General features: G+C 40.6%; 2 protein-coding genes across 3 annotated transcripts in view; one reads left to right on the top strand and one right to left on the bottom strand.

Moving 5' to 3' along the window:
- The window catches only part of mcph1 (microcephalin 1), a 378,761-nt gene that overhangs the window by 85,490 nt on the left and 274,043 nt on the right, over positions 1–19,228 (bottom strand). The gene's annotated exons all lie outside the window — the stretch shown is intronic.
- angpt2a (angiopoietin 2a) overlaps positions 6,165–19,228 on the top strand; it is a 99,560-nt gene continuing 86,496 nt past the window's right edge. The window contains exon 1 of one of the 2 annotated variants that reach the window (XM_085996455.1): positions 6,165–6,929. In XM_085996455.1, the coding sequence (XP_085852581.1) occupies positions 6,648–6,929 (282 nt within the window). In that variant the 5' untranslated portion in view covers positions 6,165–6,647. The remainder of the gene's footprint in view (positions 6,930–19,228) is intronic. The other variant, XM_085996456.1, reaches the window with a different exon arrangement.

Raw genomic sequence — 19,228 nt, forward strand, 5'->3', positions numbered from 1 at the left:
AAAGGTAATATATAAATTCCAGTTGTGATTGATATCAGTGTGCTTGCATGGTTTTCACCTCACTCAGATCTTCTCTCTTGTGAATCCCATGAGTGAATGAAAAATATATACACCATATAAGGAATCATTTTGGATTTTTGTACCTGCTGCCAAATGTCTGATCACAAGCTAACATGGGGCCTTCATGATTTTACACAAGCACACAATCTGCCCATATGCAGAAACGAATAACAGTACATTCTAGGTTGACCTCAGAAGAGGAATCAGTCAGTGTGGAAAGCACTGATGCTTGTTTGAAAACCCTGGCATTTGGCTTTAACTCTGCAATGCTGATGATTGGCATGTTTGCAACTACAAAGACATAGGACAAAGATTTGACTATTGCTTAATCATATGCACTTACAACAGTTCCAAATGCCTACCACAAAACTTTCCAATTTAACCGCTGGCTTTCTTTTTCCTTAATTTGTTCTCATCCCCACAATGGTGCTAGGCGGGGTTGATGAAGGAGCAGCAAAATATGTCCAAGTCAAGAGAGCTGCTGTCAAAGGAATGGTGGTAAATTGCTGCAGTACATCTTGTAGATCATACATATTGCAGCCACAGTGCAGCGGTGATGGAGAGGGTAGACATTGGGTCCAATGGCAGGGATGCTGATCAAGCAAATTACTCTGCTCTGGATGGTGTTGAGCTTTTTGAGTGTTGTTGCCTCTGTAACGATCTAGACGCGTGGCGAGTACTTCATCAGTTGCTGAAGGTAAGCATGCAGGTGCAGCAGGCGGTTAAGAAGGCAAATGGTATGCTGGCCTTCGTAGCAAGAGGGTTCGAGTACAAGAACAAGGATGTCTTGCTGCAGTTGTACAGGGCCTTGGTGAGACCGCACCTTGAGTATTGTGTGCAGTTTTGGTCACCTTACCTGAGGAAGGACGTTCTTGCCATGGAGGGAGTGCAGCAAAGATTCACCAGGCTGATACCTGGGATGGCAGGAATGACGTACGAGGAGAGATTGTGTCGATTGGGCTTATACTCACTGGAGTTTAGAAGATTGAGAGGGGATCTCATCGAAACCTATAAAATTCTGTCAGGTCTGGACAGACTAGATGCAGGAAGGATGTTTCGGATGGCCGGGGAGTCCAGAACCAGGGGTCATAGTCTAAGGATAAGGGGTAAGCCATTTAGGACGGAAATGAGGAGGAATTTCTTCACCCAGAGAGTGGTGAACCTGTGGAATTCTCTGCCACAGAGGGCAGTGGAGGCCAGTTCATTAAATATATTCAAGAAAGAGTTGGATATATTTCTTGAGGCTAAAGGGATCAAGGGATATGGGGAGAAGGCAGGGACAGGGTACTGAATTTGGATGATCAGCCATGATCTCATTGAATGGCAGAGCAGGCTCGAAGGGCCGAATGGCCTACTCCTGCTCCTATCTTCTATGTTTCTATGTTTCTAACTTGTGCCTTATAGATGGTGCAGAAGCTGAGAGGGGGGTCAGGGTGTGAGCCACATGTTACAGAATACAGAGCCTATGCCCTGCTCTTGTAGCCACAATTTTGTTATGGCGAATCAAGTTAAGCCAATGGTGACCCCTAAGTTATGGATGGCAACATAATATTCTTGTATAGTGCCATTACATAGTATGATGCTGTTATGGACACTAACTATTAAGAAGGTTTTTTAAAAATTATATGTAATTCATGTACAGCAAAATATGAACACTGAGTTTTGTACTGGCTGCTGGGTGTCGCGATCTCATGGGCTCAGATGATTAAGCATACACACAAGCTTGGGTGTGCACATGTGTATTTGAGAATTGCTGGGCAATCTGAAGTGACCACAGGTGTGTCAGGCATCATGAGAAATGCTGATTTTTGTCAGAAAGGTTAGAGGAACATACAATATTCAGGGGCACTTATCTCTTTCCAACAGCAAAGCATTTTTTCTAAATACAAAAAATGGTGAAAATACTCTTCTTAAGGTTTCTTGCTATCTTGCTCTGGAATGATTCAAAAACAGTTTCCAACAAATTAAACTATTTTTGTAAGAGAGATGAAGAAGAAATTTATCCTACAACCTCTTCTTTACAGGACTCCAGACAATGGCTGAGCTGTAATCATCTCAAACATGCATCAAACTCCCTCATTTGGATATTAATGGAACATCACTTACATCAATGAGCAAACTCACGAGACTCATTTACAATAATCTCCTCCAACAAATTGTTGCTTATCCAAACATCAACTAAATCTGTTAAATAAACCAGCCTTATTGTTACTAACTCATTAATGACTTGGACATGGTTGAGTTTTGAAAAACTGAGAGAAATTGAGCACCAGGCCAAACAAAGAGGTGAATCGGCACTTCTGTCAAACTCCGCCAGCCCACTTTTATTTCTTGGATCTCATGGTAAAGGTTTAGAAAAAAGAACACTTTAAATCCATGTTGAAAACAATGTGGAAACCCAAGCTAATAAATACATTTGAAACTACTAAAGGTGAATTGGACAAGCAATTTGCTTATACTTGTTACCATCAAATCCAATCGTACTGTTTGCATGCAAGTATCATTTTAATCTTGTATTCACGAGCAGTATTCAAATTTCCCTATACCTGTCATTTTTCATTGACTATCTAATGCAGCGGACTCTATCCAATTACTGTATTAATGGTATTTTACAAAACAAATGTATACAGTGATATACTTCAGAACGGTCTTATCAGCCTCTATTTTAGTTATTTTTTCCCCCTTCATCAAGGTCTTTTTGTATCAAACATTTGCCTAAATGCACCTCACTTCCCATAATATTCCTCTACTGCTTTTCTAACCAGCCACCAGGAGGTGCTCACAAGCAGCCTCATTGATTTATTTGGCAATGTTTCCATCCTCCTTGTATGAGATACCTTAATTTGCTGCTGTTTGACAGTAGCTGAGAACTCACCATGTAAGGATTTGCTGCTGTAAACCTGTCTTCCACCACTAAACTGCACAAACCACATCAAACAATTGTGCTGGCATTTAATTTAGAACTTTTAACATTTCTCTTACTGAAGGGCAACCGAATGTAGAAGTACTGGCTGCTACTCTGAAACTATAAGTCTCTATTTACTCTGCATTAAAGTGCTTGATAAGAGCAGTGGATCTTAAGTGCACCGCTGTTTGCCAAGGTCCAGCCCTAAGCCATGGGCATCCCTGATACAGGCTTGTTCCCTGGCAAGCCCTAGCATCACCTGAAGCTATATGCTGGACCTTTGAGATCAAGGTCTTCTGGCTAACCCTAATCCTGACCGCCATCCTTGAGTCTTCAGCCTGCAAACACCACTACTAACCCTCTGGTTTGCAGGGGTCTGGGGGCGGGCAACAGCACCAGGTGCCCAGCCAGTGATGTCCCAGAAAAATAAGGTGGGGGGCCACTTTTTCCTGAGCCGAGCCTTCTGCTCGGGGAAAGTGAGTGTTCCACAGGTACAAGGGCAAGAAAATTATCCCTAATATATTTTGGAGAATTGTTGAGCTGGATATCAGTGGTAGGAGCGAAACAATGTTCCTCTATTAGGCAAAACTCCCAACTCAAGTACATCATGAAGTAAGTAGCCTTCCATTCCATGCTGTGACATTTTTCCATACAAGCTATCCTTGGGGTCCCAAGTGTTAATGCTAATTCAGGTCAATTTGTACAGAAGTTTCATGTAGTAGGCACAAGTCCATAAGAATTGGGTTGAGATTACCCAAGTTCGTGTCTCATCAGACTTTTAGAGCGTTCAAAAAAATGAGACTTCTCTGAGCGAGGTTCTGACTGGGCATGATTTTAATCCAAAATCCAAAGCTGGATCCTAGCGTTCAAAGACATCGTAAGTTTCTATAGTTTGACTTATTGAAGGATAACTGAAGATACGAAGAACTATTACTTTTTCTTACTTTTCACTTCAGTTTTTCGTCGTTATTTATGCCCCCATTTAACTTACAGTGAGACATAAAAGGCATGGCAAGGCATCTAGCATGAACAGGCACTTTGTGCAAACGGAGTCCAGTCGCGTCTGTTGTGTGAACCTTGCCAAAGACAGCTCACAAAGAAAATGTTTCCGACACACAAATTAAGATGTATGCCATGACTATAAACATGATTAATACTTAAAATGCAAGCATACCACAAAATAATAATATTCAGAAATAAAACAGAGGACATAGACAAAGGAAGTACAGTTTGAAAAGTTGTAAATCAAGATGCTTGCAGCATTAGTTCCCTTTTTGAGCGTGCTTTAAAGAATTTGGAAAATATTCAGAGGTTTACGTGCTCCCCGACCTCTTTCAGTGTTGCTCTGTAAATTGCTACAAGTGAGTAAGAGTGGCCAATAGGATAATTTTCCCTTTGCTCCTGGTGATGAAGTGCTTGGAGTCTGTTCTGAGATCTCGCACAATAAAATGGGCTGAGATCAGAAACTCTGTGTGAGGGAGACTGTCAAAGTATACCCACATCTCGCCAACCACACTGCGCCCACTGTACCACCCTACAGCTTAGCATTTTAAGACTCTCATCCTTTGTACACATTCAGCCAAACTTTAAAATAATTATTGACCTAAATAACTTTGACAGACAAAGCAATGTTTAACAATTGGCCCCCTTATTGATTGTCGAAGCTAATAGCTTACGCTCAACTCATTAGCTCCACTGCTTTTCTCATTCCTTTGCAAACACAATTTATAACTTAGTTTGTCAAGAGCACAATCTATCACCAAAGCAATATTATTGAAGGTTCATAACCAAACAATACATTTTAAATAGGGTAATATATGCTATCCAGGAATCATTTCTCACACCATGTATACTTGACGTAAAAATAGTAATCTATCTAGGGCAAAATCAAGCTGAATTTTTCCTTTTTCCCCAAGAAGGAAAATGACTTTTAACTTAGCTGCCAAGGAAGGCTGTCTGGCAATTGCATTTTAAAGACTTGAGAGAGAAAATCAATTTTTCCCATTGGAGTGCAGGACCTATCAAACCTAAGAGTGCACAACTCATTGGCTTTGCATGCAAATTAATCACTCTCAGTGTCACAGACACTCATGAGGGCCATATCCCTAAAGGGGGAGAAATTGAACACTTAACTATAATAATTACACTTAAAAAAGAAGCTATGCCAGAGGAAAAGATTGAACTGTGAAATACATCTGAACTTAAGGTAACGACAGAGTCCTTGTGAACAGAACTTTTGCTTCTTTTGCGGAGAAAATCAATTCCCAAACAATAATTTACAGCTTGGCAGATTGTCAAAAGGATTATATGAACTGTGTTTCCAGAATTACTTCAGTCTTTTAAAGTAAATTAAAGTTTTGATATAGCCTCTGGATTAGTCAAACTCAAAACGTTGTTATAAATGTCTGCCTGCCTGCATGGTATAAAAATGTTTGGGCTGACAACTCACCAAATTAATTGATAGGAAGGATGTCAAAAAAAGGCACACTTAAGAATACTCAGTACAGCTTTTAGTTCTCATAACTGAACAGAACAGAGGTTTCTCAATGGAAAGGAGTTTATGCCCAGCACACTAATGAATCTTCTATGTTTTCAGCAGACAACACATCCTTGACCTTTAAAATAAATTTAAAATTAGATAAAATTTTCATGGTTGCGACACATTACGTGGTTGTGACACATTACTAAAATTTGAGGTATTTGTTGCACCATTTTTAAAAAATGTAATTGTGCTGACTTATGATGGTTATACTGCTAACTGTCTGACATGTACAGTGTCATGTGACAGGTAGAAAGATAAGGTTTTCAATTTCTGACAGCACTTTACCAGGTTACCCACAAAACAGAATATAACTAAGACAAAATACCTCTAATTTACCACTTATTTTAGCCCATTTTTTGTAAGTGCAAGACACAATTTATTAGTATTTCTTTTTTATTGAGTACAATTTGATGAAGGCATTAATTATTTCATAGAAAGTTCAATGCAAAGCATTTTCATCTACATGCACATATAGTGCATTCTTTAATTTCTAGCTGTACAATGTACTCTAGCACGTAGTCCAAGGGAAGCCAGAATGATTTCTTCTGTCTATTCATAGGTCCCCACTTAAAGGGTTGAAAGGGAATTACCAGTGGCTCTGCTATTGGTCAATCATCTCTCTTTGGATTTTTGGTAAATGCAGTGTGGGTTGGACTGAAACATACTCCTGTATCTATGTTGTCTGGAGAGGGTGACCTCCCTGGTGGAAGATAACTGACAGCCCTGGGGGGAGTGTACACAGACAACACTTCTGCAATTCCTGTCAAGTTATCATAAAAAGCTGCATTGATTGAGTCAGATACAGCAGCTTGCAGAAACGTGCAGTAAGGCTTCAGATAAAAGGGCACTTTCAAGCTGGGAAACCAAGCCAGTGGGGAATTGTGTTTGCTTTACAGCATTGTCTCTGCCTGCGCAACACAGACTGAAAGACTACAGGAAGTAATACAGAACTTTATTACTCCAGTTTTGACAGAACATCAAGCAGCAACAGTTCACAGTGCTTTGTACTTGGCAATTTTACCACAGAATTCCAGAGGATAAAAGCAACACAACTGAAAAATTCTTTTGACAGATCTTAAAAAATTCTTGGATTGCACTTAATATACAAAGGACTTACTGCACTTTGAACGGACACAGAAAATGTTGATTCCATCTCTGTTTTTCTTCAGCTGCAGTCTCTCCCTGGGAACAGGGTTTCGCAAGGGTATGGATAACACTGGAAAAAGGCATTATCAAATTCAGCATGGACCTTGCAGTTATACCTTTTTGCTTCCGGAGGTGGACAACTGCCGCTCCGTGGCAAATCACTATGTGCCTAACACGGTGCAAAGGGATTCTCCAGAAATAGATAATGATGGCTCTTTGCAAAGGCTTCAGCAACTCGAAAATATAATGGAAAACAATACACAGTGGCTTCAGAAGGTAGGCTACTCAGCTTCCTCTTAGAAAAGTGAGACATTCTTTTAGCAGCAAGGTAGTTATTGAAAAATCAAAAGAAAAGGAAATGTATTAAGTACACAAATTGTGGCAAACTTCAATATAAAAGTGTTGGTCTGATGTACAGACTGCTGATGGAGTTTGCTCATTTGTCTTGCCAATCTATAAAAACTTTGCCTTGTGAACTACTACAGCACTGTTCCTGTGCTTGTGAGCAGGCAAAAGCATCTGCGGTATTTTGCTTTGGCTAAAGCATATTAATTGTTTGCTGAGTGTATTTCTTTGGTGTAGTTTTTAGTATTTCACATATGATTACAAAAGTAGTCCAAAATAGCATATTGGCAACTCAAACAAAATTGTTTAATTATTAAATAGTCAAAAACACTTTTTAAAAAAAAAAGTGGTCTCAAGATGAGTTTTTTCTTCACAAATCTCTTGTTGATCAAAATTATCAGTGCTTCCAAGAAACTCCAGCTGAGAGGTACGATGATTTCCACTCCCCCCCCCACACTCTTATTCCCGAGATCAAATCCCAATGTAAATTACAATTAATGAGCTAAGTGAAAATTGCTTGGCACAAGTGGCCAAGTTCGTAACTCTGTAAATCCACGTGATATGGCACTAGGTTAACACAACTTTAGCTCCCTTCTTTCGAATGTTCAGTAACTAGTTTGCACATGGCACAGATCAAACTAATTGAACTGTATCCATGGAAACATATTACTTGGTTGTTTAAAAGCACCACAACAATTTAGCATACTAGCAAGTTGCATTTTTCCTTCAGTACCTTTAAAAGTGCCCTTAAGCAAACATGTGCAACATTTTTCAGCATTTTCTGACGTGTTTCTGCCAGAGCACTCTATTGTAAAGCTTTGTAAATACAGTAACAAACTCTACTCCCAGGAATACAATTTTTAGGAGTGCCTCATTTTTCCTCACACCTCATGCTTAAAGCGACCAAGAAGTGGGTAAAGTTGCGCCAGGTTACCATCAACATGGTCGGAAACCGGTTGCTAAGTGGCGTGCAGAAGTGACTGAGGGTAACTGTACCTATGATTTTTCCCCTTCTGCTTTGTTGGAAAATATCTGGCCTCCACTCTGCACTTCCCCACAGCAGCACCGCGGATACTGGGAGCAGTGCACGAAGGATCACTGATGTACTCAGCAGCAGTAACTTCTAACCCTCTCTGTTTTAATAAGGCTAAAAACAGCGAGCTAATTCCCAGTGAAAGCGCCAATATGTTTGGACATAAAACTTTTTATTAACCAATTTAATGTCATGGTACAAAGAAATTGCTCATGAGCAGGTCAGATTAACGTTAAGCAGCAATGAATTTTTAACATTGGTTATGTGAAATGCGCTGGTAATTTTAGTTAAACGGACTAGATTCTACCAATAAGTATATTGGTTATAAAAGACATGAAAGAAGGTATCAAAATGTGTGAAAAATAATACCAAGTAAAGCCATCAAAGGAAAAACATTAAGAAAAGTATTTAAGAAATTTTGTATAGTAACACTTAAAACAAGGGAAAAAGTTTTTTGTGCTATTGGCACAAATAAATAATATATTTTATTCTGTCGAGATGACTAGGTCCTGTGCACATTATTGTACATGTTGCCATTTTACATTCCTATGTAGTTCCTCTTTCATTTTATATGTATCAAGTAACAGCTTTTATTCTTCTCTCACTACATTTGAATAGCAACAGCCCATTTGTGCACCCCAATAGCATACCAACATGGCTCCTTCAAGTGGGAGGTCATGGTTTCATCCTCATTAATCATACAGAAAGAGGCCTTTCGGCCCATCGTACCCATGCCGACTCTTTGAAAGAGCTATCCAATTAGTGCCACTCCCTCACTCTTTCCCCAGAGCCCTGCAAATGTTTCCTTTTCAAAGTGTATATATCCCATTCCCTTTTGAAAGTTACTATTGAATCAGTTTCCACCATCCGTTCAGACAGTGCATTCCTGATCATCATAACTTGCTGTGTAAAAATAATTTCCCACATGGAGATTTCCTCTGGTAACACACTGGTTAAAACATTTGTATAAAATTCCTTTGTGCACTAAGCAAGCAGGTTAATAACTGTCAAAACAGTGCGGACAGGAATTTTACTCAAATACATTACCCAGAGGAAATTAACCTCCCCTGGTGCGTCCCTAACTCAGTTGAGTTCATGGGGAGGGTGATTTGAGGAGAGGTTGTGGGGAGCAGAGTTCCCCATCACTGAGGGAAAACTAGTCCCCAACCTTTCTAATGCAGCTAGTTACACTGTACCATGGCAGAGATCCGAAAGCAAATGTTTCGTAAGTAAATTAACAAAAGTTAAATGTTAATTTTAAAAAGAAACTATTGGTTCCAGTGATGTTATTGTATAACTTTCACAGCATTGTTAGTCCTTGGTTGTGCTGTCATCGCTATTAAACACAAAAATTTTGGTGCAAGTATTCTTAAAAGGTAGTAATTAAAAGTTCAGGCAGCACAGTGCCACAGCATTTTATTGTACCAACGAGGCTTGCCAAAGAGAAATAGCAGCTATTCGGTAGCACCATTTGCAGAGAACTGGGACCAGACTGCTTGTCCACCTTCTCAGCTGGAGTTAGAGAATAGAAAACAGTTAGAGTGTGCCGGACAAAGGGATTTTTTTTTAAATAGGAAAGGGTTAAAGAGTTTTTTTAATGCCACAGTTTCACAGCTGCAAAAACCAAAGTTGGCAGAAATATTTTCAGCAAGCAAGAAAGGTCTCAAGAAAACAAGGACAGGATTTTGTTCAACTGTTTCCTGCAGTAAATTGCAATATACTGGCATGGACACAAGTGTGGCAATTAGCCAGGTTAGATGAATGATATCAAAAAGAATATCACAGAATATGTCGAGTATTTGTCTGAAAGTAGATGATTATTTCTAACCACTACCTTGTGTTCTCTCTTCTGAAGACACGATTCCTTCTGGGGGATAGTTGGACAACAACGTAATTATGATCTGTCATGATAGCATCGTTTTGGGGAATTTGTTTTGTAGAGCAAAGTATGCTTTGCCACTTAGAACGGTAAAGGCCGATAGCACAGCATTTCTAAAAAAAGTTGGGCAAAAATTTGAAGCAGAAAAGTTAAAGGGCTGTGGGAAGAAAACAGGGCTGTGGGATTAGGTTTGGATTGCTCGAGACACAGTCACAGACACGATTGACTGAATAGCCTCCTTCTGTGCTGTAAACTTTTATGGACCTAACTAAGAGTCTCCAAATTACACTGTTAATTACTGCTCTGAAGTTTAAATGCACAGCCGTTTCAGAATCATTCACCTCAGTCCTCCAGAGTTCTCCATTGCTCTGACTCGGCTAGCAAGATAAGTTGGTGCTGGAACAGCTGATCTGAAAAATCAAAGCTTCTCCACTCACTCATGTGTGACTCAGCTGGCAGGCCCAAGAAAGCTGGCCAACAATGCTCGCCCAACATGGTTTCCCCCATTACAGAAATGGCTATTAAAGTTAGCAAGCGTTCACCTCAGCTATGCCAACGGCAACCTTTGCTGCGATTAGTACGGTGGAACAGCCGACTTTAAAATCAGCAGAGAACTTATCTGTTTAAATGGTGTTCGGTGCGAGTGAGCAAACTGATTGCTGAATCTAATCAGCTGGTGTTACATTTAATGTGCGATCTGCGAACCAGCACCGGATCCCATTTAAACAGACAGACTCTATTCCTTTCAAAGCTGGCAGCTCCGCAATCCTGATCTCAGTAGAAGTTGCCAATTGGATTGCTGGAGTTGAGCACCCGTTGCCCTTACTACTCACCTCTAACATGGCGGGGCTGTGGTTGTTGCTGCAGCATTTTTGTCCAGTTGTCTCGGATTCCACAATTTGAGCCACAGTATGGTGATTGGGGAGAGCTTTAAGTTGACATGTGAATTGTTAGCAGGGGCAGAACGAAAGAGATGAAGATGACAAAAAAAAGCACTGGCAGCCCAGATTCCCACTGTGAAAATTTGCATATATGCTTGAGAATACAGATAATTGAGGTCCGATTGTAAATGTATATATCTACATCAGAACATGAAATGCACATCATGAGGTTTTTTATGATTGTTTATATTTTCCATAAGATACAAGCTAATAGCACTGTGAAAAAAAGTAAATACTTAAAACGTAGATTCTAAAAAGACATTTTTTATTTTAGGCATGTAATAATCTTGTTCTTAAAAAGCACAGTAACATTGGCAGCTACTGTTGGTGATTAAGAAAAGAAATTCTTTCAAATGGTTATCTCCAAGGGGATCTGTCGCCCATGTCTGACATGTAAGGAGTCTGGAATTTAAATATCACTTCCCTTGTTCTATCTGTTCAAGCAGATGGCAGATTGTCAGCTTAAATAATTACTGCAAATATTGATAGATTGCTGGATTTCACAAGGGTTAACAACACCTGATGTCACTGGACAAGAATTAAAACATTTCCACAATACGCTCCAGAGAGTGCATAACCCAAATATTTATACAACAACACATAGCTGTAGTGATAATCTCTTCATCTCGACAGGCAGTCCCTTACTGCTGAGTCAGATCTTTCCCTGTTTAACACTTCTTCAGCTTACCACCTGTTTTATATCTACGGCACCCAGTTTGCAGAAAATTTGGGCTAAAGGCTACTTTATTATTTTGCTCAACAATGTAATTCAAAGTAAGGAAAACAAGATAAGGAATTAAATTTGGTATTTAACAAATATCTGGCACCTAAAATTATTTCAAATGAATCTTTTAATTTGGACATGTACATACAATTATTTGGCAATGTTTCTATCATCATTGTGCTTAATATAAAACATTGTGGAGAAAATATAAACCACATTACCTCCATGGAACATGTATTGCCAATAGATTGTTGTGAGCAGAACAGTTACTTATCAGCAAGGTTTCAAACTTGATTTGAAACTACTGTAGCTAGTCTATTTGACATACATAAAAATTGCAGTGCTTGATTTGCCTTTTTCCTGTTCCCTTTGAGTAGTTACTGAAAGCTTTTGCCAGCAATCATTTCGACTGAGTACCGCAAAAAACAACCAAATTGCTCAAGTAATTTTCTCAACTTTTTCTCTTCTTCACTCAGGTTAGCATATACATTTAAAGCAACATTTACAACAAAACGCAACATTAGAAAGCTACAGAATTCAGAAAAAAGACTAAATTTACCCCTAACATTGGCTATTTGAAATTAGAAATACCCACAAAAGGTTCCCCCTGCACAGGCCTGCCTTTTAAGTTCAGGTGCGAGGGATTTCCAGCTATTCTGCACAAAATTCTGTGTGCACGAGAGAGTGATGCCTAATGGGGGCTGACTATGCTTCTCCGGAACTACAATACGCAAAGTGCACCATGACAACACATCACCTGATAACCAAGTGGAAAACCTATACCTGCTGGAGAGGGAGGTAGAGGAGGAGAGACGTGGGAAGGGAGAGAGGAAGAGAGAGATGGCAGGAGGGGGAGAAAGACCAACTCGTCATCGTGCCCTTATCAACTACAAGAGTAGGGTCTACTGCAACAACCAGGCAAAAATTGCACAAATTACATTTTATTTTTGATGCTTTAATCCAAACAGCAGGTAAAAACATCAGAAATGAAAAGTAGGGGATACGAATATCAAAATGAAAAGATTTCCACATTTTTAACCATTTTAAATTAAACATTTTGATCCATCATTGGCAATAATTTTTTTTATCATGTTGCTGGGGTGGGGTGTGACATTTGCATTGTGGCAGAAAGAGCAAAAAAGGAAATATCTTAAAATGTAATTTTTTACCAACGTTACTTGTTTCCGAAGTTGGTTTTGTGAAATGTTAGGTAAATAGTATTACACATGTAAATATAACTTTGAGACCTGCATCTTTCAGTATTAGCAAGGGGTGTAATGTTTCTACCATGTGTCTGTCATGCGATATATTGCTTCATTAAATTTGCTGTATATTACAATAATAGGCTTCAACGGGACCACAGGAGACATTAGGAATCACACTCTAGGTCCTGAACTTACACACGATTAGGGCTCAAGGGGTTGGGGGTAATATAGTAGCATGGATAGAGGATTGGTTAACGGACAGAAAACAGAGAGTAGGGATAAACTGATCTTTTTCAGGTTGGCAGGCTGTAACTAGCGGGATGCTGCAAGGATCAGTGCTTGGGCCTCAGCTATTTACAATCTATATTAATGACCGAGATGAAGGGACCAAGTGTAATGTATCCAAGTTTGCTGACGATACAAAGCTAGGTGGGACAGTAAGCTGTGAGGAGAACACAGAGTCTGCAAAGGGATATAGATAGACTGAGTGAGTGGGCAGTAAGGTGGCAGATGGAGTATAATGTAGGGAAATGTGAGGTTATTCACTTTGGTAGGAAGAATAGAAACACAGAATATTTTTTAAATGGTGAGAAACTTTCAAATGTTGGCGTTCAGAGAAATTTGGGTGTCCTCGTGCAAGAAACACAGAAAGCTAGCATTCAGGTACAGCAAGCAATAGGGAAGGCAAATGGCATGTTGGCCTTTATTGCAAGGGGGTTGGAGTATAAGAGTAAGGAAGTCTTGCTACAATTGTACAGGGCCCTGGTGAGACCACACCTGGAGTACTGTGCACAGTTTTGGTCTCCTCATCTAAGGAAGGATATACTTGCCTTGGAGGCGGTGCAAAAAAGGTTCACTATATTGATTCCTGGGATGAGGGCTGTCAAATGATGAGAGATTGTGTAGAATGGGCGTTTACTCTCTGGAGTTTAGAAGAATGAGAGGTGATCTCATTGAAACATACAAGATTCTGAAGGGGATTGACTGGGTAGATGCTGAGAGGTTGTTTCCCCTGGCTGGAGTGTCTAGAACTAGGGGGCATAGTCTCAGGATAAGGGGTAGGCCATTTTCTTCACTTAGAGGGTTGTGAATCTTTGGGATTCTCTGCCCCAGAGGGCTGTGGATGCTGAGTCTTTGAGTATATTCAAGGCTGAGATAGATAAATTTTTGGACTCTAGGGCAATCGAGGGATATGGAGATCGGGCGGGAAGGTGGAGTTGAGGTCGATGATCAGCCATGATCTTATTGAATGGCAGAGCAGGCTCGAAGGGCCATATGGCCTACTCCTGCTCCTATTTCTTATATTCTAATGAGCAACAACATAGCAGATTTATTGGTACTGCCCAGTGATTGAATCCTAGTTATTACACAGATGATAATGTCCCAGCCTGCACAATCTTTTCATAACTGGACATGATTTTCAATAATCCACACCAATTACAGTATAATGATGCTACATTTTGGGCGCAAGGGGCATGTGGATTAGGTGTTGTTTGACTATTCTAGTTGAATTTTTTGAGGTCATGGTGGACAGGGGAGAAGTCTATGGACTTCCAGAAGGCAATGGACTTCCAGAAGGCATTTAATAAGGTTCTGCACAAGAGATTAGCAGCAAAAATGAAAGGGCATGGAATTGGAGGTAACCTTGTGACATGGGTTGGTAATTGGTTGGGAGGTAGGAGACAGAGTAGGGGTAAAAGGAACATTCTCTGATGTGACAAGTGGTGTTCCCCAGGGATCTGTACTGGAGCCTCAGCTTTTCAACATATACAGGAAACTTTGTGATATCCGGCACCGACGGGACCGGCGTGTTGCCAATCTATCAAAACTGCCGGACATACAAAGTTAATGTTGAAGCATACGGAGGTTTTCATCTCCGTATCTGACAACAAACACTGTTGCTTAGCAACAGCTTCTAAAGAGTCAGCTGCAGCTGCAAGCGTCTCTAGCTGAAGCTGTTGCTATAGCTACAGACCTTGCAGTGCCTGACTGGGGAAAAAAAAAAGAATGAGAACTAAAAAAACTTATAGAAAACGGTTCCTGATTTTTGCCGGATAAACCAAAGTTTCCTGTATATAGAAATGACTTGGATGAAGGACTAGAAAGTAAAAATCCAAGTTTGCAAATGACACTAAGTTAGGAGACACACTAAGTTTTGTAGATGTTGGAGGAACTCCAAGGGACACAGACTAAATGAGTGGGCAAAACTATGGCGGATAGAGTTCAATGTGGGGAAGTGTGAGATCATCCACTTTTGATCCAAGAAAGACAAATCAGAATATTTTCTTAATGGTGAGAGACTAGAAGTTGTAGCGGAGCAAAGGGATTTGGGTGTCCATGTACACAGGTTACTAAAAGCTAGTGCAAAGGTATAAAAAGTAATCAATATGGCTAATAGAATGATGGCCTTTTTCTCAAGGAGGTTCCTTAGGGCTCTGTGATCAGTTGCCATAAGGAAACCAGCCTTTCAGGAAAATAGGCCACATTGAGAATCTTCACCTAGCATCTGGGCACAGTGGCAGAGTGCCACCTAGAGGACACCCATCTATTTTTTGCTAATGCCTCTGATCCCAGGAATTCAGATGGGGCCTGGGGAAATGCTGGCCAAGGGAAGGAGGTCCCCCTCCATAACTATTATGGCGGCAGAGTGAGACGCGCCGATTTTCAGGGCCATTGAATTTAGAGCACAGATGAGGTCATTACACCTTATCTCTGCATACATCTTTTTTTTGTTCACCTTGAATCAGAATCCATGCTAAAGCAAGATGCTCAGCGTTTCGCTCTCTTGCACCCCTGCAAACCTGACCAACACCAAGCCAGGTGACCAGTTTCCTGATCCCAGCACTGATAACCATGAAAATATTCCTAAATGGGTGCAAAAGTTTGATCCTGACATGAACACTCTTTGTAGAAGCACAAAACAAACAGGTGCACCCCAGTGCCAAGAAGAAAACTGGATTCTTGAGATTGAGAGTATGAGCTATCTGACGTGATACTGAGTCGTGCAAACCAGGTTCAACCCCTAGTCTGTGCTGAATAAACTATTCTGAGCTAGGGCAGTGGTATGGATGCCACAAATGACTTCAGTGCCTATGGTGAGGAAGATGAAAATTCTCCCCAGGGTTCCTAATTGCTACAGAGTGACCCCTGGTGGAAAGTGGTCTTCTGTAGATGTCAGGTTAGTACAGGATCAGGGTCGGCTATGATGACTCTCTCAGTCCCACAACCTTCCAACACTCACACATGAAGAACTGCCACTGTGGGAGCCACAGAAGAATAAGTGCTGCTGTGGAACCATACCCTAGCAAAAGTCAGTCTTTTAGGTTGAGAAAGGGGAAAAGGTCTGCTCACAAACCAAAGCAGAATAAACAAACAAAAGGAGCCAGTTCCCAAATTCATGGGAAATTCAAATTTTAGTAATTTGCCTGTAATTACTGTGTCTTTTAATGTGCAACAGGGTGAAACATGTACCTGATTGTCTTCTTTTGGGACCCAGACATCTCTCCACCCTAATAAATGATCTTATCTCCTCAGGAAGCCAATGTTTTCCGGCCACATAAATCTTCAATTGAGCTTCAAAACCTAGATCTTGCAAGGCCTATTTCATATCATTGAACAGCTCATGTTTGTAAGCAGTTCAGCCCATAGACTCAGAAATGTTAAATATGCTTGTCAGCATAAAACCTAACCTCTTTGCCAGGCTTCCTTCATAATCCATGCCTTTACTGGAAAACTTAGTATTTTCAGAATCAAGATGTTTCGCATCAGAGCACTTTGTTAATGGTCTGTGCATTGCAGTCTGGAGAGACACAGAATTTTTAACGTGCAGTGCTTTACTGATGAGTTATTCCACAACTAAAACCGATTCCGTGCTCATCTCTTCATCTTCAGGGATGTTCAGGTCAATTCAATGACCCCCAACTGTTGAGGTTTTCAACATGACACAGAATTGAATGCCTTTCTGTTTGAGTGAGATCAATCGCGCAGCTCTACTCCCATCAGCTGGTGTCTGTGGTCATGAGTTTTCTTCACTTCAGCCATTCTTTTTTTCAAATTGGGACATCAATTTGGTGATTATCACCCATAGATTCCCGAGAGGTCAGATACAGAGAATTTCGGAATTACAGATCTCCTTCAGGGATCAGATAAATAACTGAGATGAATCAAGGAGGAAACCTCCAAAAGTGTGAGGTGAACCCCGTGGAGTGATCACAGGAGGCACAACTTCTGCAGCTGTAACGTTTTAGATTAGAATTCTTTTGTAGAGACCATGGGATGATATTCCCTCCCACTCATTCATAGCCAATGGGCAGAAAATCTATATTCCTAAATGCACACTTCTCGCATTAGTATCCTATGGGTTTATGGTGTAATTAAGATGCAAATACAGGGGGAGGTTTAAAACAGAGGCCTCGGCTATGAAAAACTAGTCTTCCTGTCTGTGTGTTTATTCACTTTCATATGCATGGAGTAAGAAACCAGTATGGTGGCATCAGGACAGCATATTGGCATGCATCGCTTGGTGCCCGTTAGTGCATGGGGTGTACAGGGCTCAGTTTGGTGTTGGGCCAACCACTTGTTTTTAACTACCGTATACTGATGTAGCTTTCACAGACAGAAATTGCAGTACAGGAAATTTTCGATTTACCGGCACCTAAATAACCGGAAATCTCGGTTAACTGGCAAAATTCAGGAGTAGGTTCAGGTAAGTTTTATTACTTGCCTTCCTCGATCTGTTGCTGTGCAAGGGTGTGGCTGCAGCTGTTGCTAAGCTACAGAGACGCTTGGAACGTGTGGCCATTGTTCTGAACCTGTTGCTAAGCAACAGGGTTTGTTGCTTTATACGGAGCTCTCAGCTCCATATCTTTTACTATAGCTTTCGGTTATCCGGAATTTTTGATGAACCGGCACCACGTTGGTGCCGGATAAAAAAAAAGTTTCCTGTACCAAGAAGGGGCTCCCTGTTAGATATACCACCATGTCTTCAAAACACTAAAAGGGATAATTATGGATACTAACAACTTAAATTTAGGTTGAAGGAGAAAACTGGCCTACATATTTAGCCAGCTTCAAGAAATAGCAAAAATTAAAAAGAATGCTTTCTCACAGAGAAGCAGATATGAGCAATGACCAAAAGTTAATGCTGCATTGGTTAGCTCCACTAAAAAGCAGCTAGACGGGAGCAGCACATTGGAGAACCAATTTGTGATACCATAAATGAAATGCAAATCCAATCCTCACTCCACTGAACTTCGGATTTTACCCGTGCTATTGTAGAAATGCAATAAACAGCAGCCAGCCACTTCGCTAAGGGGTGGAGGTGAAATTGGATGCCAAGAGTCTACTGGGTCTCTCCTGCGTACCTGCTGATGCGTTTTATTTCCAAACCGTTACATCCATGGAATTTTGTTTTAGAATCAACTGCAATAGTGGGAAATTTTCCATTTTTTACACCAGACATCGTGATGATATCTCTGAGGTCGAAGGCAAATTAGGGTCAAAAACTGTGCTGTGGGCCAACATCCAGTACAAACTGCGTAGAGACTGTCCAAACTCTTCTCACATAGGACCTTTTACAGTCAGAGAGAGAATTTCATCTCATTTGTCTGGGCTAGATTTAAACCCCGAGTTCCAGAGGCAAAATGAGTATGCTAATCCACTGTATCAGTGCTTTTCAAACATGTGTGTGTCCAGGATATCCTGCAAGTATTGACACACTACTGGTTATCCCTGTCCTAACTTCTGAAAGACTGACAGCTACCCAAAGGAAAACAGTGCTGGCATTGCAGAAAATGTTTATAACTGAAATAAAATGTAAGTGAATGAAGGATGGAAGGCAGGGACGAAAGAGAAAGAAAGAGATGAAGAAAGAGAGAGCGAAGGAGAGAGAAAGATCGAGAGAAAGAACAAGAGAAAAAAAGAAAGTTGCATTTATATAGTGCCTTTCACGGCCCCAGGGTGTCCCAAAGCGCTTCACAGCTAATTTGCATGTAGCAAGGTCCCACAAATAGCAACGAGTTAAATGAAATATTAACCCGCTTTAGTGATATTGTTTGAGGGATAAATATTGCCACGACAGAAGGAGAACTCACCTGCTCTTCTTCAAAGTCGTGACATCAGATCTTTTACGTCCACCTGAGAGGGAGGACGGGGGCTCAGTTCAACGTCTTATCCAAAAGGCGGCATCTTTGACAGCACAGCACTCCCTCAGTATTGCACTTAAGTAGCAGCGTAGATTATGCGCTCAAGTCAAGTCATGTGGCTTGAGCACAAAATCTTTTTACTCAGAGGCAAGAATGTTACCATGGAGTTAAGGCTGACAACTAAGTAAGTCAACAAATACAGGAAAAAGAAAGATTGCATAAGGAATTCTAGAAACACTTACGGAACACTGTATGTCTGGCCCTAGATAGACAGAAATATGCAACTTCCAGGCTCCCCCGAGGGG

Source organism: Somniosus microcephalus, chromosome 9 (assembly GCF_052327205.1).
Source record: "Somniosus microcephalus isolate GS21.2 chromosome 9, FLI_Smic_1.0, whole genome shotgun sequence".
NCBI classification, from domain to species: domain Eukaryota; kingdom Metazoa; phylum Chordata; class Chondrichthyes; order Squaliformes; family Somniosidae; genus Somniosus; species Somniosus microcephalus.